This window comes from Eupeodes corollae, chromosome 1 (genome assembly GCF_945859685.1).
Source record: "Eupeodes corollae chromosome 1, idEupCoro1.1, whole genome shotgun sequence".
NCBI classification, from domain to species: domain Eukaryota; kingdom Metazoa; phylum Arthropoda; class Insecta; order Diptera; family Syrphidae; genus Eupeodes; species Eupeodes corollae.
The window spans coordinates 197325341-197351247 of NC_079147.1; the positions used below are offsets into that span (position 1 = coordinate 197325341).

Sequence of the window (25907 nt, forward strand, 5' to 3'; positions counted from 1 at the left end):
ATTTTAACTATGTAAAATTATAACGGATTCCTGATTTTGTGTATTGAAACAAGTTGTACAGTCTACTGAATAATCCATTGTTTTCTCGTGGTGACTGTTGCGTCCTCCTGTATATTTTCAATACAATTGGACTATCTAAAAAGATTTGAATTAGTAGTAAAAAAGAAGCCTATCTTGTAACTTTAAAACTAGATAATTTTTTTTGAAAGATGATAATTACAAAAAATAGAAAATCAAAATAATATTTCTTTGTTTCAAAACTAATTGTTTAGAAAGAATCACTTTCCTATGATTACTTTAATGAAAACAATGAATAATATAATTAAGTATACTTTTCTTACTTTTTAAAAATATATGGTCTTCCATCTACAGGCTATATTTTGTTTTTGAAAATCAGTATTTTCAATAAGAAATAAATACATAGGTGTCGATTTTACTGGAAATATACACCTTTTACGATATCAGTTTTATGGTTCTCTTGTATTGTTGCAACACCATATATACTTTTAAGTCCCACCATATAACTTAAGTCCCAAATTTTTGTAGATCCAAACCATACAATTTGACCTCATATGATTGATAAATTCGGAAATATTTATCCTTCGTTCGTCGAGTTTATTCGTTAAACAATCGATGAACTTGTTCCTTTTCTCAAATTTTGCTCTGGGACTGATGACTCCAGCAAACTTGTAGTTCGCTTAGCTTTCTTAAGGACCGAGAACTGTTTTGATGGATCCTTAACAAAGAAATAGATTTTAAAAATTCTAACATAATTTTGTATTAGGTAAGGAACCTTAGATATCCATTGTTTCTTAAAGTACTTGACATAAAGAAAGTTGTGTCATTTGGTGATTCTTATTAAGTGGGACATTAGCCCCAACATTTGTATTTTGGGCTTCGGTCTTACTTGGCTGGGAGTTAGGGCCCAAATTAGATTTCGGCTTTATGTGCCACTTGGGTGGGACTCCTTACGCAGTGAACTCAAGCGACATTAAATACTTAGAGTTTGTTTAACACATTTTTATGCTTCACTTAAAAAGTTCTTTTCAGAGCGGCTTAGTATTAGGAATCACACTTTTTCATAATATTTGTCAAAGTTCTTCTCAGAACTTTCTCTTTGAACTTGAATAATTTCTTTATTATTATTATTAGTTTATTCTAAGTTATTAGTTTATTCTTAATTTCTCTTTGGCTCTGTTCGAGAACGATATTGTCAGCCAGAAACAGCTCAGCAAATGAGATAAACAAAATTATTACTGAAAGAGTACCAGGTGATTTTAAATGTTACAAATCTGTTGACACCGTTGGCAACATCGAAGATATAGTGCACTACCCACAGCAATTTTTAAATTCATTAAATCCTGCCAGCTTGCCTTTCTACGTTATGAACTTGAAATAGGTACCCCTGTTATGCTTTAAAGAAATTTAAGCCTACCCAATATGTGTAATGGTACAAGACTATTGATCAAAGAATTAAGAGATAAAGTTATTTTAGCAATAATCATTACCAACTGATTTGCCCATATCCTTAAAAGGTTACAGTTGCCTTTAAAAATATCTTTGCCCTAATAATAAATAAATCCCATAGTTCGTATCGACTTAAGGTAACAGTGCTTTTCCCACGGGCAGTTGTACGTTGCCAGTACGTCATGGTAGCCAGTACTCGTTTTCCACACCTCAACATCCACAAAGGAACTTGGACTTCTCCAGATCAATCTACCGTCAACCAGATTGACCATATTGCGATCGACGCCAGACACGCTTCCAGCATTATGGATGTACGAACTTTCCGAGGAGCTAACATCGACTCGGACCACTACCTCGTTGTAGCCAGGGTAGCACTTCGGATTTCCAGACCCAAGGCAAAACAGGTAGGTGCTGGGAGAAGATACAACGTCTAACGCCTACAATCGCCAGAGATCGCCAAATCCTTTTACGACCGAGTGACAAGTAACCTCTATCGAAGTTCTCTGCCGCCAACACAATGTATCGAAAACCAGTGGCAACATTGCCAAGATGCAATCAGAGAAGCCGCCTCTGATGTGCTGGGTTTCAAACAGCCACCAACAAGGAACCCCTGGTTTGATGAGGAATGTCGGCAGGCAAATGCAGCCAAACAACAGGCACGCAAAGCGGCGCTGCATAAAAGGACGAGAGCTGCTCGTGAGCTCTATGAGCAGAAGAGGCGAGAGGAACGCCGACTTTCCAGAAGAAAAAAGAGAGGGCATGAGAAGCGTGCGGTTAAAGATGTTGAGAGGTATAAAGGCAGGAATGAGGTTCGAAAGTTTTATGAACAGGTGAAACAAAATTCACAGGTACATAAACCTAGAACTGAAGGCTGCAAAGACGAAAGTGGAAACATCATAGTGGAACCACAGTCAATGCTGAGGATATGGAAGGACCACTTCTGCAGACTGTATAACGGCGACGAAGAACTGAATCCCGCTGTCAGGCAGGATGACCCATTCGATAAAGACGACGAAAGCCAACAATCCCGTCCTCCCGACTTAGACGAAGTAAAGATTGCCATATCTAAGTTGAAGTCTAATAAAGCCGCTGGAGCAGATGGCTTGAATGCCGAGCTCTTTAAAGCAGCAGGAGATAAGTTGGTTAGGAGCATGCACCAACTTATCTGTAAGATATGGTCGGAAGAAAACATGCCCGATGAATGGAACCTCAGTATTGTTTGCCCGATCCTGAAAAAAGGAGACCCTCTAAACTGCACCAACTATAGAGGAATAAGTCTACTTAACATTGCCTATAAAATCTTCTCTGCCATAATATGTGAACGTCTAAAGCCCATCGTCAACAACCTGATAGGTCCTTATCAGTGTGGTTTTAGACCAGGAAAGTCCACAGTTGATCAAATATTCACATTACGGCAGATCCTGGAAAAAACTCAAGAGCACCAAATCGACACCCACCATCTTTTCATCGATTTCAAGGCCGCATATGACAGCATCTACAGGGACGAGCTGTATAGAGCCATGTCTAGTTTTGGCATCCCTGCCAAACTCGTCCGTTTGTGCAGGATGACCATGGAGAATTCACGCTGCTCCATAAAGGTTGGAAACAACTTAACAGAACCTTTTGATGTCAAAAAAGGTTTTAGACAAGGTGATGCGCTGTCATGCGATTTTTTTAACATCGTGCTTGAAAGAATAGTGCAGAGCTCACACGTCAACACTAGAGGCACTATCTTTCAAAAGTCTGTTCAATTACTGGCATATGCTGATGACATTGATATAATCGGAAGAACTCAGCGTGATGTCAATGGGGCTTTTGTGAGTATTGAGGCAGAGGCGGCAAAAATGGGTTTAACGGTTAATGAGGGCAAAACAAAGTACATGCTGTCGTCTAGAAAGGACATACAACACCGACGTTTTGGTCAAAACGTCACAATCGATAGACGTAACTTTGAGGTAGTCAAGGACTTCGTCTACCTAGGCTCCGCTGTAAACGCAGAAAACAACACCAGCGCTGAGATCAAACGCAGAATAACTCTTGCTAACCGCTGTTTCTTTGGACTAAGAAAGCAATTGAGTGGTAATGTCCTCTCTCGAGGGTCCAAAGTGTTGCTATATAAGACCCTTATCATCCCCGTCCTGCTATACGGTGCAGAAGCATGGACCATGACAAAAGCGGATGAAAGCACCTTGGGTCGCTTCGAGAGAAAAGTTCTTCGTGTGATCTACGGTCCCGTATGCATCGAAGGGGAGTGGAGGAGAAGATGGAACGACGAACTGTACGGGCTGTACAGCGACGTAGACTTAGCAAGAAGAGTTAAAGTCCAACGACTAAGATGGCTGGGTCACGTAGAGCGCATGGAAACCAATGCTCCGGCCCGGAAAGTCTTTGAATCCGCACCCATAGGACAGCGCAGTAGAGAAAGACCGCGGATCAGGTGGCGCGCACAAGTGGAAGGTGACCTCACCCAACTTGGAGCGCGAAACTGGAGACATCTAGCTAGGAACCGAGCTAGATGGAGAAGTTTGTTGGGTGAGGCCCTAGTTCACACAGGACCGTAGCGCCACCTTAAGTAAGTAAGTTGTACGTTGCACTTTCTCGAGTAGGGTCTCCTGAAAACCAATACGTTTTGTTGCCACCTACAAATACTACAGTTAACGTAGTGCACAGGGAGGCTTTAAGATAAGCATACAATTTTTTCTAATAAGGTGATTCATGGTCGTTTTAATTAGCCCATTATGTCTACCCGTGCGAAGCCGGGACGGACCGCTAGTCAAGAATAATTCTGTCGTCAAATAATCAAAAAAGACCTTGATTAATTAATATATTTTGCGAAAATCGTTAGAATGTTTTTCTTTCTTAATTAATTTTGTACATATAAAGTTTTTTGATTTGTTCTTAAAAATATTTTTGGTATGCAGTTTTGTAGTGCTTTAAAAAATACGTTTTTACATTTCGTTCAGAAATGTTAACCCATTTTCTAAAATTTTAAAATCCGTGCATTAGTTCTTGACAGAACTTAAAAACAAAATAACCCATCTGGAGCAACACAAACATGATTTTTTTTTGTTGAAAGAAGCCAAAAAAAAAATATTGTTTAGATAAAGTGGAATGAGAATCTACCAGTTCTTTCTTTTGAGAAAATTTGGATTTTCGAATTTCTTACAAACAAATTTGTATAGTTATTTCTGATCTTAAAAAGAAATAAAAAAAAAATAACGTGAATCTGCTTGAAACCAATTTTAACTTACTTTCTAATTGTAAAATGTATAAAAATGACAATTACAAAAGTAACAACTGCTCAAAGAGCTGGTTTGTCAAAGTGATATTTTATTTTTGTCATGAACAAGTCTTCAAATCTTATAATTTCTCACACACACTTTTTTTAATTTAAAAATGACAATCCAACAAAACCACTATTCTAGAAAATTTTATTTTCCATTTCTTCCAATAGTCTAGATAAGTTCTTTTGTTGGGTCTTTTAGGCTGTTGTTATTCGTATGTCGGCAGTAAAAGACTTAAAAACACAAAGACATGATTTACAAAATTCTAATTTCGCCATCTTATTTATGTAATCTTAGCTTATGTCAATAACAAAAATTGCGTCTGTCAAAAACTTGTTCCATTATCGAATATCTAAAGGTTAATCTTCTCACTGTCGATAACATCAAAATAATCACCCTACCCGTACCTAAAAAGAAAAATATATCCCCTAAACTCTATCCGAAATGAAACCATTTACATCTCACCTATAACTAAGGATGAGAAAGCCCACTTCAAAGGACCAAATTAATCGGAATCGATATACCTTATTTTTTTATGGCTGATTGAATGAAACCCTTAAAGGGTTAATACATACCTATTTTCAAGATTTCAAAATGAATTGGCAACAATTGAAAAATAACATTAAATTTATGAGACTTCTTCAAGTAGCTACAAACCTATAAATCTATACCCATTTCTTCTAACATTTTCATTTTTCTTCCACCAAAAAAAATTTGAAAAAAACAATTTCAATAAAAAGTCCAAGGAAGCGAAAAAACATAAAATGGCAGAAAAAAAATCCTTCTTCTTGTAATAAAATGAGGCCAAGCTGAGCACCATCACCACGAAGACCAAGACCATATAGAAGTAGAATTATTGCTTCTTTTTTTCTCTCTCCTTTCAAATAAAATAATAATAATTTGTTCGTCGTCCTTTTTCGTAAAACTGGCATCTGCCATTCACTTGTTAAGAAAAAAATAAAAATATCCCAATGTCAATTCCTCTCCTTTGCCATCACTACCGTTGCCTATTACTCAGGCATAAAATATCCTTTCTACAAATACAAATATATGCACTAGAACCCGTGTAACCTTTCGTTCTTCTCGTGCTTTATGTACATTTTACAACCTTTCTCGTTTTTTTTTTTTTTAAAAGAATAAAAATTAAATAAAAGACGTTGAACAAATTAGCTAAAATTACCAAATAACACGAAGGAAACAATGTGCAATGCAGTAAAATTCATTTTCAACAGAAAGATATCGTCGTTAAAATTAAAAACAAACCAACGAAAAACGACTTTTCTTATTCGTCCTTATAGTCCTTATTCTACTTATGTATTTATATCTCTACTCTTGCATTTCTTGCGCGCCTTAACTTAGCCTGGCTTTGGCTTTTCTTTTAAGTACAATTTCATACAAAACATGGGCGATGATAATGATGATCAGGATTCACAAGACGATGCATTTGAATATGTATACAATTTTCTATTACTACACCATCATCACACTATCCTGCAATTCAAGGATAAATAATACAAAACAAAAATAGAAAAAAAGCTGAGCCATCGCGAAGAAGGGATGTTAAGGATAAATATCCTTTAAAATGAGTTTAAACAAAAAGAAGGATAACAGAATATAAATTCACTATGAGATAGTTGTTTTTCTTTTTGCTAAGTTTTTCATATTTTTCTTACAGTAATTTAATTTTTATTTTATTTTTGAGGTTTTTTGCGGAAGAGTGGAAAAAATTGTGAAAGCGGTGAATGTATACTTGTGCAAAAAAGGATAATCATAATAATTTTTTGTTTTTTGCTTCAGAGTTTCTGTGGTTGAAATTTACATACCTAAGGTCCGATTGTACATGGTAATTTCTGACATAACTGCTGTTGTTGGTGCAAGGATTTCTGAAATGAAACAGAATTCAAGACATTTTGTTTTGTTAGAAAAATATAATATAAGAAAAATGTAAACATTTTATTTTTTCCTTAAAGATCGTAGGTAGGTTGTGTACAAAGGACATACTACAAATTGAAATTATAATAAAGATTTAAGTTTAGGTTTTTATTTATGCATGAATTTATTTTATTTTGTTCTTTGTGTTGTAAAAGTTTTTTTTTTCAAGTATTATTTTATCGCCTAGATAAGTGTTTCCGTATCCGTTTCTTTTGTCATTTCAATAAGTTTTAGGTGTAATTTTGTACGCTCTTATGTAGTTTGAAGATGGGTATGGAGTGTGGGTATAAATTGAATCCTTTGTGTAATAAAAAAAAGTTATTATTATCCTCTTGTGGTTTTATGGCTTTTTGAGAATAAAGGTGGGGATTTGCATACTTAACACCGTTTTTCAAATAGGGTTGACATCTGTGATTTTTTTCAAAAGAATATGTTTTTAATAATTCTTTTTTTATCAAAAGAAAACCAGTATTTTCAGTTTAATTGCAATGACCATTTAATGTAGGTTTATTCTTTTAAAATATCGTAAAATTTAATCTGCCAGTTTTTTTTTTTCAATTCGTTAAATACTAACAGGGGCAAGAACATAGTTTTAAAAACGCAAGCATAAATCTTTTCGGAATTGCTTCGAATCTTGTTTATGAAGTGAATTAATGTAACCACAGTACACAACTTTATTCATGTATATAGGTCTTACAAATGAAACAAAAAGAAGCTTTAAAAGCTGGAAAATCTCATATGATTTTGCATTACGAACAGATTTCATGGTACAGTTTTTCGGGATTTGTAAAGATTTCCGATTACGATGGAATTCATGATAGGGCTGATTATCTTTTTTGGGAAGTTAAAAAGAGGCTGGGATGCAACCAACACTCATAACTTTGCATACGTTCCCTCCTGCAGATGTTACCTAAAGTCTTAAGGTAAAAGTCCTTTCTGCAGATTTTGACATTATTATCTAAGTGGTGACATCGAACGTGTGTATTTGGGAAGCTAACTTTGCAGCATAACTTGGAGGCTGCATTTCTGTATGCAACCACTTCTATTTACTACCAAAATAATATGACGGTCTTCCAAATTGTGTAGCAAATGATTGTTATTGCACCCAATAGATTTAAAAACATAGGTCTTGAAAAACAATGAAATTCCAAGAAAGATATGGAGATTTTATGGGAGGTCTTACTTAATTAAGGCTTGAAAATTGCATGACAAACCTTGAACAATCAAAAAAGTTCTTAAGCTATCAAGAAAGGTCTAAAGTTTCTAAGGAATCTCTTGAAAAATCAGAGCATGTCTGAGATCACCAAAAAGATGTCTTGAAATATCTAGAGAGGCCTTTAACTATCTGATGTTTTGAATTATGAAGGGAAGTCTTCAAATATTAAGTGGGGTCTTGAAATGATGTTAGTTCTTTTCACACAAACCATTTCACCCAAATTAAGAATGTCAAAACGTAAATGTTAGACAAACCCTGAGGCGTTATAACTTTGTTTGGGATTTATGAAGTTCCACCTACATAAAATATCAACAAAATATTAAAAAATTCATACCACCAAAAAATGGATCTATCGCCCAAGAACTTTTTCAGGAGCAAATGCCACAAAGACCGAAATTCATAAAGTCCATATCAATTTTAAAGCATCATAACGTCAAATTACCTTATTTTCTGACAAAATTGTTGCTTGCGGAATTTTAAGTTTTATCGCACAAATGCAAACATAAGGCGACACTTTATTTGGGCTTATTGACGTTTTGTTAGTGATATTTTCTGCGACGACGTTTTCTTTTTTGGTCATTTATGATCGGGGTTGTATGGGTAATGTCCAAAATAAATTTCACTAAACCCAAACCCAGTTTAAAATTCGTTTTTTTTTTTAACTTTTTGAACTTTGTGACCAATGTAAGGATATGTGACATTTTCAAATTATTATGGTTTTATACAAAAGGGCGTCGATATGACTTAAACTTCAGGGACTTTTTAAGTTGAAATGTTTGACTGTTAACAGTCGAATTTATTTTTTATATTCGACTGTTAACAGTCAAATCCCTTAGCAAGGAAATAAAAACAGCTACAATTTATCTGATGTGAAGACTTGTAGCAACCATATAATTCACAGTAGCTCTATGTAGCTCATATTATATGGAATCTCGATTTATTCGAGAAAATATTCGTCAAGACAAGGTGTAATGGTCATCTTCTGATGAGCCCAACCATTGCATCGGGGCGAAACGCATATAAGAACACCTATGCTGGTTTATTTTTATTTTTATTGATTTTAAAAATAAAAATTTTATTTTCATGATTTTAAATCATATTTATTAAAAATGAAAATGTTTTGCTTAAGATGATTTAAGTTTTTACTTGACATCTATACTTATTCTTAAGATTGATACATTTTCACGAAGAAACACTTTTACCATTCTTCAGTATTAATTTAACTTAGGGGCGTAAGAATTTATTTAATTAAGCATGCACCTTGAAACTGGGATAAATGTTAACATTTTCAATTTAACATATTAGACTGTTTACAAGAACCTTCAATGGAAATTTAACTACTGCTTTTGTTTTAAAAAAAATGTTTTATTTTATTGAAATAATTGACAACGTTAATTTATAAACTATTTGTTCAAAAGGCATCAGGGTAGCCAGACCATATGATGCAGTCTAAAAACTTTATTTACAATTAAATTTCATATTTTACTCAAATTGGATCTTACTTCTGATGGATTTAAAATTTCGCCAAGTTTTTCAGCTATGTTTTTTAAAGAAACATCAATTTGGGGAGAAAAAAGGGCATTCGACAAGGATATGACAAATAGAGAGTACAGTTCCACAATTTGAACATTACTCAGAATTCTTAGAATTTTAATAGTGTGGAGCGTTAAAAAAAAATGCTTTTTCCAACTCTAATTCGGAAAATTTGTATACTGTCTTCTCTGCTGGGAGAAATATTGTATGGAATACTCGAAAAATTTCGCCAACTTTCGATAAGCTCTTTTTTGTAGTCCTGAATCATAGAATTTCGTATGAGTAGTCAAAATTTGGCTTACTTTACAATGAGTGGTTAGTTGAAAGCCTGGATCTGTAAGAGTTTTGCTGATAAAGTTGATTGTCCTTTTTCTCCCAAAACTTTCCAAGGATAGCTTCCATCCAACCTTAGAGCTTCTATTTTTCTCCAGTTTCGCGCTCCAAGTTGGGTGAGGTCACCTTTCACTTGTGCGAGCCATCTGATTCGCGGTCTTCCTCTACTGCGCTGTCCTGTAGCTGTGGATTCGAAGACTCTCCGGGCCGGAGCATTGGTTTCCATGCGCTCTACGTGACCCAGCCATCTTAGTCGTTGGACTTTTACCCTTCTGGCTAAGTCTACGTCGGTGTAGAGCCCGTACAGGTCGTCGTTCTATCTTCTTCTCCACTCCTCTTCGATGCATACGAGACCGTAGATCACATGAAGAACTTTTCTTTCAAAGCGAATCAAGGTGCTTTCATCCGCTTTTGTCATAGTCCATGCTTCTGCACCGTATAGCAGAACGGGGATGATAATTTATTGTCTTATATAGCAACACTTTGGTCCCTCGAGAGAGGAATTTACCACTCAATTGCCTTGCTGTTTTGCCCTAATTAACCGTTAAACCCATTTTTGCCGCCTCTGCCTCAATACTCACAAAAGCCCCATTGACAACAAGCGGAGTTCTTCCGATTATGTCAATGCCATCAGCATATGCTAGTAATTGGACAGACTTTTGAAAAATAGTGCCTCCAGTGTTGACATGTGAGCTCTGCACTATTCTTTCAAGCGCGATGTTAAAAAAATCGCATGACAGCGCATCACCTTGTCTAAAATCTTTTTTGACATCGAAAGGTTTTGTTAAGTTGTTTTCAACCTTTTTGGAGCAGCGTGAATGATCCATGGTCATCCTGGACATGGATCCATACAGCTCGTCCCTATAGATGCTGTCATATGCAGCCTTGAAATCGATGAAAAGATGGTGGGCGTCGATTTGGTGTTCTTGGGTTTTTTCCAGGATCTGCCGTAATGTGAATGTTGATCAACTGTGAACTTTCCTGGTCTAAAACCACACTGATAAGGACCTATCAGGTTGTTGACAATGGGCTTTATACGTTTATATATTACGGCAGAGAAGATTTTATAGGCGATGTTAAGTAGACCTCTATAGTTGGCGCAGTTTATCAGGGTCTCCTTTTTTCAAGATCGGGCAAACAATACTGAGGTTCTATTCACCGGGCATGCTTTCTTACGACCATATATTACAGATAAGTTGGTCCATGCTCCTAAGAAACTTATCTCCAGCTGCTTTAAAGAGCTCGGCTTTCAAGCCATCCGCTCCAGCGGCTTTATTAGACTTCAGCTTAGATATGGCAATCTTTACTTCGTCTAAGTCGGGGAGGCGGGATTGTTGGCTTTCGTAGTCTATGTTGAATGAATCATCCCGCCAGACAGCGGAATTCAGTTCGTTGTCGCCGTTATACAGTCTGCAGAAGTGGTCCTTCCATATCCTCAGTAGGTATTGACTGTGGTTCCACTATGATGTTTTCGCTCCAGCGGCCTTATTAGACTTTAGCTTATATATATGTTTCTTATTGAAGTCCACATAAAAATAGTAAAACCTTGTTAGATGGTACCGGCGACTAAAGCGTTCGCAATTTGAAGTGCAGTTTCAAGATGTAGACCTTATCGCCTTTTCGCAAATCATTTTAGAGCATTGTTCCGTTGTTTTAGCTGGTTGACAAGGTTCTTTGAATTCGTGTCCCATTTCAGGGGTGCCAGCACGTAACTTGATACAACCGAGTTTAGTCGATACAATCGAGCATTGGCAGCACACATTTTGGTTCAATCGAGTGTCCTCGATTGTTTCGCCAGATGCGGCAGCACACAAACTTCAAACTAACGTTTGAAACAAAAGTTTTCACTCGACAGAAAATAGTTATCGTCAGGAGTAATTTTCGTGTTAGAAATATGCCAAAACAAAATAATGTCAATAAATAAAAAACAGACTGAGATTTTAACCAATTTTATGAGTTCTCACGTTGGTTTAGGGAGGAAAAATATAAGTACCATCAACGCAGCCCAGTATTCCTGGTAGTTTAAATTTCCTATGTATAATATAATAATACTCCTTGCTGTCTCCAAACTTAGAGCTATCAAATTTATTGCATTGCGGACAATACTTATTTTCCAGGATAACCAACGTTCGGCGAAAGAACTTGGAAACTGTTGTCTGTGCCATACTCAGCAATACATTTGTTCCAACATTGGTTTGGTTACGCCCACTGGCTAGGAGATTTAATGTTGCACAAAGCTGTAGAACTGATGGAGCTTATGTTCTTTTTCTGTCTTCAGGAAGATCTAACGAGCTGAGTATCTTGTGAAAACATTCCTTATTGACTCTAAACTGTAAAATGTTTTACAAATGTTATACCTACATGATCTTTCTTTTATTTTTGAATATTTGCTCATTTTTACTCAATTCGAATGGGTTGCTATTATCTCTCAAATATCTTCATTTTCTCGAGACCGATTAAAAATTGTTGAATCAGCCTTTTCCAAAGTATCTTTTACCTATAAGGGGATTCCGAAAGCAACAACATAAATGTTGTCAGCGTATGCTCTTATAAAATCGAGATTTTGTAGCGGTTGACAAAGTTTCACGATAAACGAGTCAATTAATGTATTGCTGAAAAAACGGAACCTTGCAGTGTCCCGTTGTCCATTTTCATTATTAAAGAGTTATAGCCATCAACATTAACTTGAAAAGATCTACCGCTGATAAATGATTGCTGGAAGTATTTCTTTAGGAACGCCCCATTGATGAAGCTGCTTGATACCTAGAACCATCATAACTCTATCAAATGACTTTTCTAAATCAGATGACATGATTACGCTGTGTTTGGTTTGGGACAAGTTTCCAGAAAACGTATGCTCCAATAGTTGAAAGAAGGAGTGTTGAAACTCATTTTTTTAGGTTGGAAACCTTGCTGTCCAGGATTTGCCTTCTCTCCCATTAACCCTGCAGTCGCCGCGCACCAAAATGTAACACCAGTCGTCGCGTGGATTAGATATGTTATCCATTTTTAAATTAGAATAAAACCAAAATGCTTAAATTTTTTAAATTTATTTTGGCTTTAAAATGTAATTACATGTAATATTAAGTTAAGTTAACTAACTGTTCTAACTATTAAACTGTAAGTACTAAAAGAGACGAAAAGTCCCCACGACTAGTTTCCTAGGAGTACTCCATTTTGTATGAGTGGATTACAATAGTAATCTGTGCGACGACTGCAGGGTTAATTAATCAATTCTTCTAACAATAACTTTTTACAAATTTTTTTTAAAAAGTGAGAAGCAGAAAAATTGGACGATATTCATTGAAGTCATGTTGATTTCGTAATATTTTCGGAATTGGCTTAAGTTTTGCTGTTTTGCAGATTTTTTTCTCGCCTGAACAAGTTCCTTAAGCCATCTTAAAAGTCGTTTCCAGATCAGTACGTGTAACACGTTCTGTTAAAAGTTCACAAAGTCTGTGGTTTGTTGGCGATAAAAGGTTTGTAGGCTGAAAATTGTTTTGTTTTCAATAATAATCGCTTCATATGTACTGTTTGCACTACACATAGTCCAAAAAGTCTCCGTTTATTACAATCACAATTTTTATTAACTTTAGTAAAAAGTGGAAACTAACTTTTTCATATTTCCATTTTGGGTTTTACATTTATTCCTAGTACTCATTTTCAAAAAAACACTAAAACTAGACTTGTATGGAAAAGAGGGACTTTGACCTTTATTATGAATAAAGTTTCTCTTACATTTTTTTTCAAGTTTTACATTTTTCTTACCATCAAGTTTTATTACACCATCAGTTTCGCCGAGAGAGTTTTTCGCCACACATCGATATGAACCAAAATCATTCGCTCCAACGTTTCGAATTTTCAATTTCATATATTTACTATAAGCATGTATTGAAGAAGTTGTCTCATATTTGTCTCCAGCTCTTGAGGTATCTATAAAAATATTTGTAGAAAATAAAACAAATTAAAACTTATTTCAGGAAATAAAGTTCATAAAATTACAAAAATAACTTATTGTTTGGCATTAAAAATATAATTCTATTCGTATTGTAAATGACAGTTATAAGTCATAGTATTTGTTTAAAGACTCCTTAAAATGTTGGTGACACACATATGGGATCGGATCGTCATATATGTTGGTGTAACACATCCTAGCATATACATATATAAACATACATTTAATTCCCCCTTAGTAGTCATAAAAATGCCTAAGCTTCTCTGAAACTGACAGAAGTATTTAATTGTCAAAACAACTAAAACCATATTTTTGGCAATTAACAAAAGGCATAAATGCATAGAGGGACTATTTAAGCCTTATAACTATATACCTTCATATATGACAAAAGTGGAAGGGTGAAGGATGAGGTTGTGTATGTGTTCGAGTAAACTTTACTCCCAGTGCAACCCGTACTGACTCCACTTTATAGTAACACGCAAAACTAAGGAATCTCCCAACCATTCCCCCCTTTTTTTGTTCATTTAGAAGCACATGGTGTAAAACAAAAAGTAAAAAAGAAAACTAAAACAAAAAAAAAAGATATAAACAATTTTCATAAATTTTCCCATTTTATTGACCAAACAGAAAAAAATGTCCTTGTTTCGCTTTTCTGCGGCTCCTTCTCATTCCCAAACTATAACCAAGCCATATCATAACACCAGAACTATATGGCGCACAGTGAGGAAAAGTTCCATATGGGAACACTTCTGCAAGTGAGTTTACCTTCTGGTTCTAGGTTTTGTGTCATATTTTTTTTGTAGTAATTCGTTTTTTTTTACTTTTTGTCGTTTTTGGAATGCTGAATAGCTGAATGCCATGGTCTCGTTTTTTCGTATACGAGGCACGCATGTTAGAGATATACTTTTTTGTGTATGCTGGGTTCTTTTTTTTATTTTTTTAATGTCTATCCTAACGTGTACCGTGCAATACCCGTCACGGAATGTCAAATCACATTACACATGTCATAGCGAACACACTCGCTGTGACATTTGTAAGTCCTGGAAGATTCCTGTGTGAACTTTTGTAACTGTAACTATGTAGGTACTGATGATGAAGTAGTCGGGGCTTAGAGAACAATACAGGTGAATTGATTACTTACACTTACTTTGTCTTTATTTATTAAATACTGTAAATGGTAACGTTAAGTTTACAATATTTACTTAAATCTAAACTTAAAACTAACACTGTTTCAAATTTTATAGCAAAACTAAATTTTAAACTGACAAATTGTTTTAAAGGACTATAAGTGCCATTTAGAGCTCTGGGGGTAAATTTCTCGACAATTGAAAAAAGACATATAAAGATTTTTAATAACATACAAATCACTTAACTCTCGTTAGTTCTTAGTCTAGTATAACACCAACGTCAGAAAAGTTCAAACGTGACAAATTCAAGCTTTGAGGGAGTTAATAATTCCAAAATTTAAACATTAACTGCATAGATTTGCGATAGCGAATTATTTAAAACCTAAGGCAAATCATTAATAAAAAATAAACATCAATGGACCAGGTCGACTCCCTTAAGGTACACCAGAATTGACTTTAAATTGGCATGAAGGCTTACTCCTGAACATGACGCTACTATATCTATTTATCTATTTACATTAATTCTGAAAAGATGCAATTGATTTGAGTTCTTCAAATGCATCTAAACAAAAAGTAGAGAATGTGTGATTTTTCTCACAAACCCATGTTGATTTTCACTTATAACAGAAGAAAAATAAAATAAATTATGCGCAGCTACATTTTCAGAACTTTTTTTATGAACTGGCGTTAATTATGAATATTTCTAAATTAAAAACATTATAGGGATGTTCTCAAATAAAAAACATAAGAAAGACATTTTTCTTCACATAAATGATGGTATTCCATCAAGACTAAGGTCCAGGACTGAAACATTAAGTTAGCTTTAAAATTTAAAAATGTATTGTTTTAAGATGACTGTATTCTTGAGTATTAGGTAAAAAAAGAGATGACGTGCTTACGGAAGAAAAATCTTTAAAGGCAGTCTTAAAATAACCAACGAACATGTTTGAAATTAACTCTGCAACTTAAATGACAGCTATGTTTCTGAAATCGAGTGACGTGAAATTGGATCTAAATTGTCTTTAATTTGATTTTAAAATTTCGGACACCAAAAAGTCAAAACAAAATTTTGCTATCTGACATAATTGATTATATTTGAAATATTATTTTTTTTTTTTCATTTATGTTGACATAAAATACAGCTAGCTCCAGATTTACGCTTCTTTATGATCGGCAGTAAAAAATCGGTTGAAAAAGACTGATGTTGTGAAGTGACCAAAGCACAGTCAAAAAATTGTCAAGTTTTTAAGGAACAATATTTTACCAGACAAACAATTTGGTAGAAACTTGTAGTGCCTAATAAATGGTTTCAAATTCTCTGTCCCCGTGTCTTCAAACATGAGTAGAAGATTCAATTTTCCACGAACCAATTATATTTTAAAAATTAGTTTATTATTTATATTTTCTAGAATTGATATTATTTCTGTTAAGAAACTATTTCCTCGAATTGAAATTACTTCGACTTAAACTTGATGAAACCAAACCACTTAAAAATCGCAAAAATACAAATTTAGAACAATGAAAATAACTTTATTTTAAATACGATTTGATAACTATTATTTTCATTTTGGATGGATTTCAAATTTATTTCGAATGAAAGTGAAATGTAAATACCTTGATTATTTTGAAATAAGAATGCTCTACTCATCAAATATGACAAGCTTACAATTTCTGCAAGTAGTTTTTTAAGTTATGAAACATGATAGCAGAAAAACTAACAATTTATAAACACACCGATTAAGTGACCGGTACTGATCCGGGTTGTTGAGAGTAATGGAGAAACCGCGAGCTATGCGAGTTTTGGTAAAAAACCATTCACTGTGTGAGATAATAAAATTAGGTGTCGCAACCATTGGTAAAGAACTTCCAAAGGGCAAATTCGATAAAGCACTTTTCTTGAAACAATTGTTTTTGGAGTATTTGTCAATTACTCGCAATAGAAAGTACTTCTGAAAAAAAAACTTTAGGTATCATTCACAGAGATGGAACCCAAGACCTTTAGCATGACAGTCCTACGCAACCAGCAAGACCCGGGTACTCACCATAGTGTGAGATGGTGTAAGCTGAACAAATTTGAAGAATAAAACTTATTTTCCACTTGTATTTTATAAATATAAGTGATCAAAATTTCAAGAAATTGATTTTTGGAAAATACAAAAAAGTTTCCACCATTGGACTAAAAAAAAGTCGAAAGAAAAATTACTATAGAAAAATAATATAAAGCGAAGATTTTAATGTTATGTAAAATTTATAACTAGGTTTTATTTTTAAACTTTGCTTAACATTTTATGTAAAATTGTATAGCAATTTACTATTTTTAATTTTTTTTCGAACTTAAAGGAAGTAATAGAAACGAAGTCTTCTTTTATAATAAGTTTAATTTTATATAAAATGTGTTTTTTTTTTTTTGAGAAAAAATGTAAAAAAAAAATGAATGGAATGAATGTTGGATGTTGGACTTAATAAAAAACTTAAAAAATACAATAGGTTAAAAAAAATCTCATCTTTAAATACTTTAAAAATTTAATACAAGACACTTCGCCTCAAGTAAAAAAATCCAAGCTTAATCTTAAAAATTAAAGTTTTCTGGAAAGAAAGAGAAAAACTCCTTTTCAATGCCAGCGTAGTACCCGTCGTGTAATGGTTAGTGCATTACTGCATTGGAGAATCATGCTAGAGGGTTCAATCCGTGTTTGTGCTACTTAAAGTTCCTTCATGGGTACTTGCTCACGGGTGGAATTGAAAAGTCCGTCAAGAATAGTTCATTTCATGAAAAGTGCTTTCTTAAATTAGTTGTTCAAATTCAGCATAAGAAACTAGGCCCTAGTTCTCAACGGACCACCTCATTAAATTTATTTTAATCAATGCCAGCAAAAAGTTAAATTTGTGCGATGAAGCATTTCTACCTTGTATTTTGAAAAAAAAAATCATTTGTTTAGATATGATGGAAAATGTAATGTCAGACGATCAAGCAACTTTTAAATTGATCCTAAGTACATGGCAGCTAAGGATTGTAGTGAGAGAGAGAGAGACACTTAGATTTTAGGCTTGTTTTTGAAGTATTTGGAACTTGACAAACTTGTTGCACCAAAGAAAATATACATTATGTGCTATAAAATAAATTAGAACTCTAAAAATTACGTCTTTTGACAATAGGTATTATCAATTAAATAAGAGTTGACACAATGTAATTAACCAATGCACTCTCGAAAATTTTATAGAGAATATCGAGCCGTTTCCGTTATATCCTCAACTAAAAATCAAACATTTTATTTTTAGACCATGAAACCAGGTAAAACTTGACAATAGGTTTTATGACTTTGTTTACTACGAACACATTTTAATCATTTTTTGCGGAAATGTTGGTAACGATATAATTGCGGAAAGGGGTTAATCAGGGTTGTTAAGAATAAAATCTTGTTTGAATGCAATCGTCAACGATTTCAATAATAAGATTGCATTCGTTGACTTCAATTTGAGACTTTAAACTTCAAACTAAGCAGACTCAATTCACTTCTATTAAAATGATTGCAATAATTTGTGTCTTTCATTCATTTAACAACAATCAATTGATTGCTTTGAGAACCCATGCATTCATTGTATTCGTTTGCATTCCATTCATTTGTTTGCATTCTTGATACAATTTTGTCATACAACTGGGGTAAAAGTTCATTAAGCCAGAGATAGAGAAAAAAGAATTTGTAAAGAAAAATAATACACAGTCTACAAAAGAATTTAAAAAATGTGAAGAACTCAATAGAATGCAAAGAATGCATGAATTCTCAAAGAGTGCATTCAATTGAATGCTGTAAAATGAATTGAGTGAAAAATGGGTGCAGTCTACTTGCTACAAGAAAATTGTGATTCCATTATTTGAAGTCTTCAGTTCCAAAGTGAAATCAATGAATGCAATCTTCTTATTGAATACAATATATAATTTTAAAGAAACTGCATTCACGAAAGACTGCATTTTCTTACAAGTCTTGGGTTAATATGATCTTTGAAAAACAATAAACTCTTTGGAGGGCCCATCAAAGTTTTTTAATATAATGAAGATAATGAATATGTGGGGTGAACTTTAAAAAAATTCAAGAACAAAAACAATTACATATTATGGATGCAAATAAAAACCCATGTCATTCCATTATTTAAAAATGTGAAATGCGATTTAATTACCAACAAAATTTGTAAAGACCTTTCATTTGAGAATTAACAACCAGTTTAATATTCAAAATTATAAAAATAATTGTATTTGTTTTATAATTTTTTAAATGGAAAAAATTTGGAATTGCTCTTACAATTGTTTATAAATATTTTTTTATGAAATATTACTTCAAATATTTTAAGTTCAATTGATGACTACATTTTTGTGTCTTTATGATCGAAAATATAATGATGTTTTTTATTTCTACTTTCAGGTATAAAGCAAAATAATCAAAAACTGAAAAAAACACTTCCTTTTCACAACTGCAATTTAAAAAGGTGAGTCGTTTTCTACATTAGACATTTAGATATATACAAATCAACATGCAAAATTATAGTTTAGTCGCCTATGTAATTGTATACAATTTATTATATTAAAAAAAAATCTGCCAACAAAATAATTAAAAAAGAAAAGAGTCCAATCGAATGACCCAAAGTGTAGATAAAATTCATATTTTTGCTGCTGTTGTTGTTGTTTTTCATGTATTTTGTGTGTTATCTGTCTGTTTGACTTGGCTTTTGTTGATGTCCTTGAATCATATTTCATATTCGTATGTAAAAGGTGGAAGATATTTCGTATTTTTTTTGCTTTTTTATTATGAACGGAGGGTGAGAGGATGACATACCATATGTGAGTCTATAGTCTATAGTCTATATAATATACAATGATGAAAATTCATATATTTTTAATGACAGTTAGTGACATGACATTCGTCGTATATTTTTAGTCTATCAAAAAACAAAAAAACAACAAAACACTGAATATAGGAATTTTTGTGTATTTTGTTTTCTGTTTTTTTGTTATTAAATATATTTTTTTTTGTTTTGTTTTATTATTTTTTAGTCTTACAAATTGTAGCATGATGCCATATTGCAGGTTGTTTTGATGTGAACAAAAATTAAGGGGAGTCTCCCTATTCCATTATTTGTATTCTTTTTAATCTATTGTCATGGTTATCATGAAGGAATGTAGAGACAGTTTTGAATAACTATTGTGTTTTTGTGTGCGGAAATAATTTAATTGAATTTATAACTTTTTTGCAAAACAAATACAAATTAAATAATGGCACACAAATATTATGATTAATTTTGTATGGAAATTTTTATTATTGTGATGTGTCACAAAACAAGGAAGTGAAAGTTACAAGTGTAGTTATTATGATGACATTTACGAAAAGCAATATATGACAGCAGATGTCCTGATTATAAGGATTTGTGAGCAGATTGTCATCAACAAAATGTTGTTTTCTTTTAATTCATAAATTCAATTTCCAAATTAGCTTGAAAAGTTTACTTTGTTCGCCCGTTCAGAATCTTTTGTCCTTCAATTGTTTCACAATTTATGATGGAATTCAGCCATGCAGTTTTTCTTACAATGGTGCTCTAGTCTTCTTTCTGTACAGAAGGTATCTAAGGGGAGCCATATGGGAATACTGGTTAAAATTCGATGCACTTTGAATTTGAATATTCGTTTCCCGATAATAATATCTTATGTTTCACAAATTGGTTTGAAAACTTTTTGGTTTTTATAGATTTTTTTTAAGTTTTCGCCCGTTTTGAAATCCTTTTATAATAAGTTGATGGATTTTGCAATGGAATTATTGGGACAAGTTGGTCATAGGTTTAAGTTTAAATTGGAGGAGACTTAAGATGCATCTTATTTTATTACTTACTTGAGACATAAAGGAACCAAAGGGTCAATAAGTTGTTGAAATAGAATAAAACAAGCTGTGTGTGAGGTATTAACAAAATAATTTTTTTTAAAAGGCGCATGTACTCATATGCCGTTAATTGTAGAATACGACAAGATTTCAAATGCCCGTCTGGGCTTCTTACGGTGGCACGGATCCGATTATTCGAATTTTCCATGACCCTTCCGCATAGATCCACCTGGTTTTGTACGATGGCCTGTGTTATGTTCACATCGGTAGATTGTGGTTTCTTTGCATAGACCTGCAACTTCAAAACAGGAAAAAGTCCAGCGGTTTTAAATCTTCTGATTTCGGTGACCAATTCACATCACCCCAGCAGGAGATAGCCTTACCCTCAAATCGTTAATACAAAATGTCAATCGTGGAGTTTGCTGTGTGGCACGTAGCGCCGCGCCGCCGCCGCGCCGCCGTACTGATAGAATCACATGTCATCTAGATCCATATGGTTCAATTTGGGCTATAAGTCGTTTTGAAAAAAGTACGAACCAATTGGCGCCGGCAAAATAATCCACACCAAACGGTAACTCTTTGAGTTAAAAAGTTGAAGCCTACGAAAGGTCCAGTTCTTGTGCCTCGGGTTCTGCTGCACAATTTTATGGACCGCGGCGATGTTCTCTGCCGATCTTGAGGTCACCCGTACGGGTGATTGTGTACTGGGCCGGTTGTTTCAAATTTGGCCACCAAAAGTTAAAGAGTGGACTGTAAAGGGCTACCACGTCAACCGTACAATGGGCGCAATCTGTGAAACGTGAAAACGTTAAGGAACAGTCATTTCATTTCATTCAATGTGAACGTGATGTTCAAATGAGTAACTTGCTATGGTGAACAAATAAACAAAAGATTTGACAGATGTCACCTAAACCAAATGGCCTCCAAGGGACCCCGAAATCTACCCGCGCCAATAAAAAAAAAAAACCTTTATATAGTAAGTATAGCATTCTTCTAAAAATTCGAGCACGGAAAATTAATGAATCATGAAATCAAATGGTAGAGAAGTCAAAAAAAGTAAGTCCACAAAATTCGTCCGTTTGTCCGTCTGTCTCTTCTCGCCTCGATGGCCAAAAATATTGCGGTGATTGAGTTCAAACTTGGAAATTAAGGGCTAAGCAGATTCGCGGTTTATCTTTTTTTAATTAGCAACAGTCCTCATTCAAATTATTTTGTCAAAAGTCAAAAAATTCCCATTTTCTCAAAAACGAATCGAAAGATTTATTATATTTTCTCTAAACAAATGATTCTTAAAATGGGTGTTTTCGATGAAAAAAATATTTGTATATTGTTTCAGATAATGGGTATCCCATAGAACCTTCACCTTCTCTTATCCTTGGATCGCTATCATCCTCCCCTTAAAACTCTCTATCCTAATTGAATTTGAAACCAACTTTTTTGAAATGGAGAATTACTGTTATAATTTTTGACCACAACAACTATCTTCTCGCCTATAATTTTTTCTCTGAATTAAGGGAATGTCTTTATAACCAATACCTTATCCAAATGGAAAATAACCTTCTTTCTGGCCTGGTCCTGATGGCGTCCCATCAGTTGTTCTATACAAATTTATGCATTATCCTGTCAAAGCCTTTAACTGCACTCTTTTAACTCTCTATTTCCCAAGGTGTGCTTGCTCATATATGGAAAGATTCATTTATATTTCCGATTTATGAACAAGGCAATTAAATTGTAATTAACAATTATAGACCTATTGCTAAATTTTCATGCATTCCAAAATATTTTTTGAAAGCTTCTCCTTATTCTCCCCCCCTCAACATAGTTTCCTTAAAGGAAGATCCACTAAGACTAACTTAATTAAATTTGAATATCCAAAGTTGCATCAGCCCTTGAGAATGGCAATCAAGTTGATGTTGTATATACTGATTACAGCAAAGCCCTTGATAAAATAACTCTTAAGATAATTTGTCTCAAACGTAGAGCCCTAGGCTTTGCATTTAATTGTATAAACTGGCTAAGCTCCTACCTTGCGAATAGAACTAATAGAGTCCTTTTCCGTAAATCAGTCTCCAGTCCCATGCATGCAACTTCTAGAGTCCCACAAGGTAGCCACCTTGGCCCCTTACGCTTCATCTTATCTATTATGATGTCTGTCTAAAATAAAAAAACTCAGATATCCCAATTTTTACGGATGATAAGAAAATTTTTAAGATTATCTCAACTCCATCTGATTCCTTACTTTTACAAAATGATCTTAGTACTCGTATCTTTTTTGTTTGGTGCATGCATAATTTCCTTGAGTTAAATGTAGGCAAATGACCTTTTCGCGCAATTAAATCCCATCTCATAGAGTTTACAGTGACGCCGTCAACGTTGTCGATTCTATTAGAGATCTTGGTATTATGTGTGACAAACACTTGAATTTCCATTCCCATTTTGACCAAATTATTTATAAAGCTAATAGATCTCTCGGTTTTATTAATAAATGGGCAAAAGAATTTTCCAACCCCTATGTAACTAAAGCGCTTTACATTTCCCTAGTCTGTCCTCATCTTGAATATTCCTGCCAAGTTTGGTCTCCCTTTTATGAAAACCATTCACTCAAAATTGAAAATGTTCAAAGATATTTTGTTCGATTTTCCTTACGTGGCCTTCCTTGAGCAGATACATCCAACTTGCCTCCTTATGTCGATCAATTAAAACTTATAGGTTTGCAACCCTTACATAATAGACTTAAAAACGCTGACATATTATCTGCTCGCCATTTGTTAATTTGCAATATTGATTGCCCGGCATTCCTGAGTGATATTCATCTTAACACCAACCCTCGCAATCTGCGATCTGTCTCCCTTTTCTATATCCCTCATCATTGCACTAATTACGGGCACTTTAAACCAATGTCCAGAATTCTTCGACTTAAATATTTCCAAATCCCATTTGAAAGATAGTCCGCATTACAGGACCCCTCCTTTCAATTTTAAGCCTAATAAGATTAAAATTGTTAGTTGTTGTATATTAAAGAGCTTTTATGTAGGCCTTAGGCCCCACATGTGTTAATGTTTAAAACTGATAAGAAGAACTAAAAAAAAGTTTTAAGTTTTCTTCTGGATATAGAGCTGCACAAGTTCTACAACTGTTTTAATAATATTTGATGACCGAAAAAGTAATTTTTTTTTTCAAAGTTGATATCTCGACCCGTTTATTAAGACGTTATTTAAGACGTATATTGAAAAAACTGCATACTTAAAATATTTTTAAACTAAAATAAAAAATATATACATATAAATTGAATTAAAACAAAATGCATGACTGAGTCGCACACACTTACTCATGAATCCAAGAGTATATATCTTAAAAAAAATGTTCTGAATTTTAAAAATTTTAAATGTACTTGAAAACATAATTTTTTTGCAAAAATTTTTCGACGAAAATTTTTCATTTAAATTCAAAGTTGTATTTTTCAGTAGTAAGATAAATTTAAGTGACAACTTATCAAAAATGTAATTTTAAATAGAAACATTAAATATCTATCTAAAGTACCCGAAATAATCCTAAAATTATATATAATTATAAACATGAAACTTATATAAAAAGTAAATGTCAACCATGTTTGGAACCTTTCTTTAAAATATGTTTGTATTACATTTACAAATGTACAGATTTATGAATGTCAATACTTGGACAATAGTCATCTCGAAATATCTTCAAAATGATTTAAAAAATGTATAGCCTAGCGCTCCTATTCCTTTCGAATATTGGTAATTTAGGGTATTCTATCCTGTTGAAAAAAATATGGAGACTTGTCTGTATCAAGCTTTTCTTTAAAAAGGTCTTCGTTCTTGTTTGTTCAAAGAAGTTATCCGTATGTGTCTATAATTTTAAAGACATTTAAAGCCATGCTGTGACTTCATCTTATCCTCGATGTTCTATGCCTTCGTGCCAAATTATGCAACTTCTCTCTTTAGAAAAAAATCCAACAATTATAAATTTTTGTCGGATCTTACAAAAGTTGACCATCTTTTTTTAAATTGTAATTAATTTTATGAAAATATTCGAATTGCTAATGTTTTGAGAAGATATATTGCAAAGCATGTTAAAATGTTTTATTTTCTAACTTATTGTCACAATTTAACCCAATCTCCCTGAAGTTTTACCTACATTTATTATGTGTTATTTATTACATTTTAAATAAATACTATCAAGTTTTTCAAACTGTGCATTTGCTTAAGGAAATTCAACCCTTTTCTATAAGATCTTGAATATTTAACAAAAAATTGAAATGAAACTTTATTTAACTAAATTTAGCAAAACAAATCTAAAAAAAATTCTTTTCTTAAAAATATTCTGTTCTTTTAGAAATGCTCAAACAAAAACTTGATTACACAATTTTCTTAGGCATTTTTAAAATATTACTGAATAAAACTGCAAACAACACATGGTCAATGTGATCAAAAAATACTAAAAGCTGGAGTGCCACTAGGTTCCGCTTAGTCCCCAACTCTTTTTCTACTTTAAAAAATTCCTCTTATTTCCGTCATTAGCAAATTTTGTATCATTGAATAAAAGAATATTCTTTTTTTCTAAAAATTTAATTTTTGTTTTCATTTTGTTTTGATTTTATAAGCTTAATTAGTTGCGTCCACGACGATGTGTATCTACTACGGTCATGTATATTATCGATTCTGGTTTATTTTTAATGAGATAATTGAGAATCATTATAACAAAAATAAACCTAAATATTATTTGTTTTTATGTTAAAAATTTAATGATAAAATCAAAAATAGCTCGTATCGATGAATTGTCTATATTATAAATTATTATGATGATAAATTTAAATAGCCTCAAGAGAATTTTGGTATAATGGGTCTATAAATGTAGTGTTAGTGTGTAGCCAAATAAAATATTAGATTATTACATGTTTGGTTATATTTAATGAAGAACACTATAAATTTCATTTTTGCTCTAAGGGCGCATTGTGTATTGAAAATATTTATGTGTAAGTTCTGCACGCTCGGACCCATTGCTGTTCCTAGTGCCGCGGGAATGTTTTCCTTCCATTAATTTTATTCTCGTTTTGAGTATTCCATTAAAATAAATTATTACACCAATAACTATGCCTTGCAATAAAATTTTACTATAGGGTGACCCATTTTATAATTGTTATAATTAGGTTTTTTTATGTGAAGAAAAGAAAAA

General features: G+C 33.2%; 1 protein-coding gene across 1 annotated transcript in view; it reads right to left on the minus strand.

The window, feature by feature from the left end:
* LOC129939311 (neural cell adhesion molecule 1) overlaps positions 1 to 25907 on the minus strand; it is a 296828-nt gene that overhangs the window by 58117 nt on the left and 212804 nt on the right. The window contains exons 8-9 of the mRNA XM_056047286.1: positions 13534 to 13698; positions 6575 to 6634 (exon numbers count right to left, since the gene is read on the minus strand). Coding sequence (XP_055903261.1) covers positions 6575 to 6634; positions 13534 to 13698 — 225 coding nt within the window. The remainder of the gene's footprint in view (positions 1 to 6574; positions 6635 to 13533; positions 13699 to 25907) is intronic.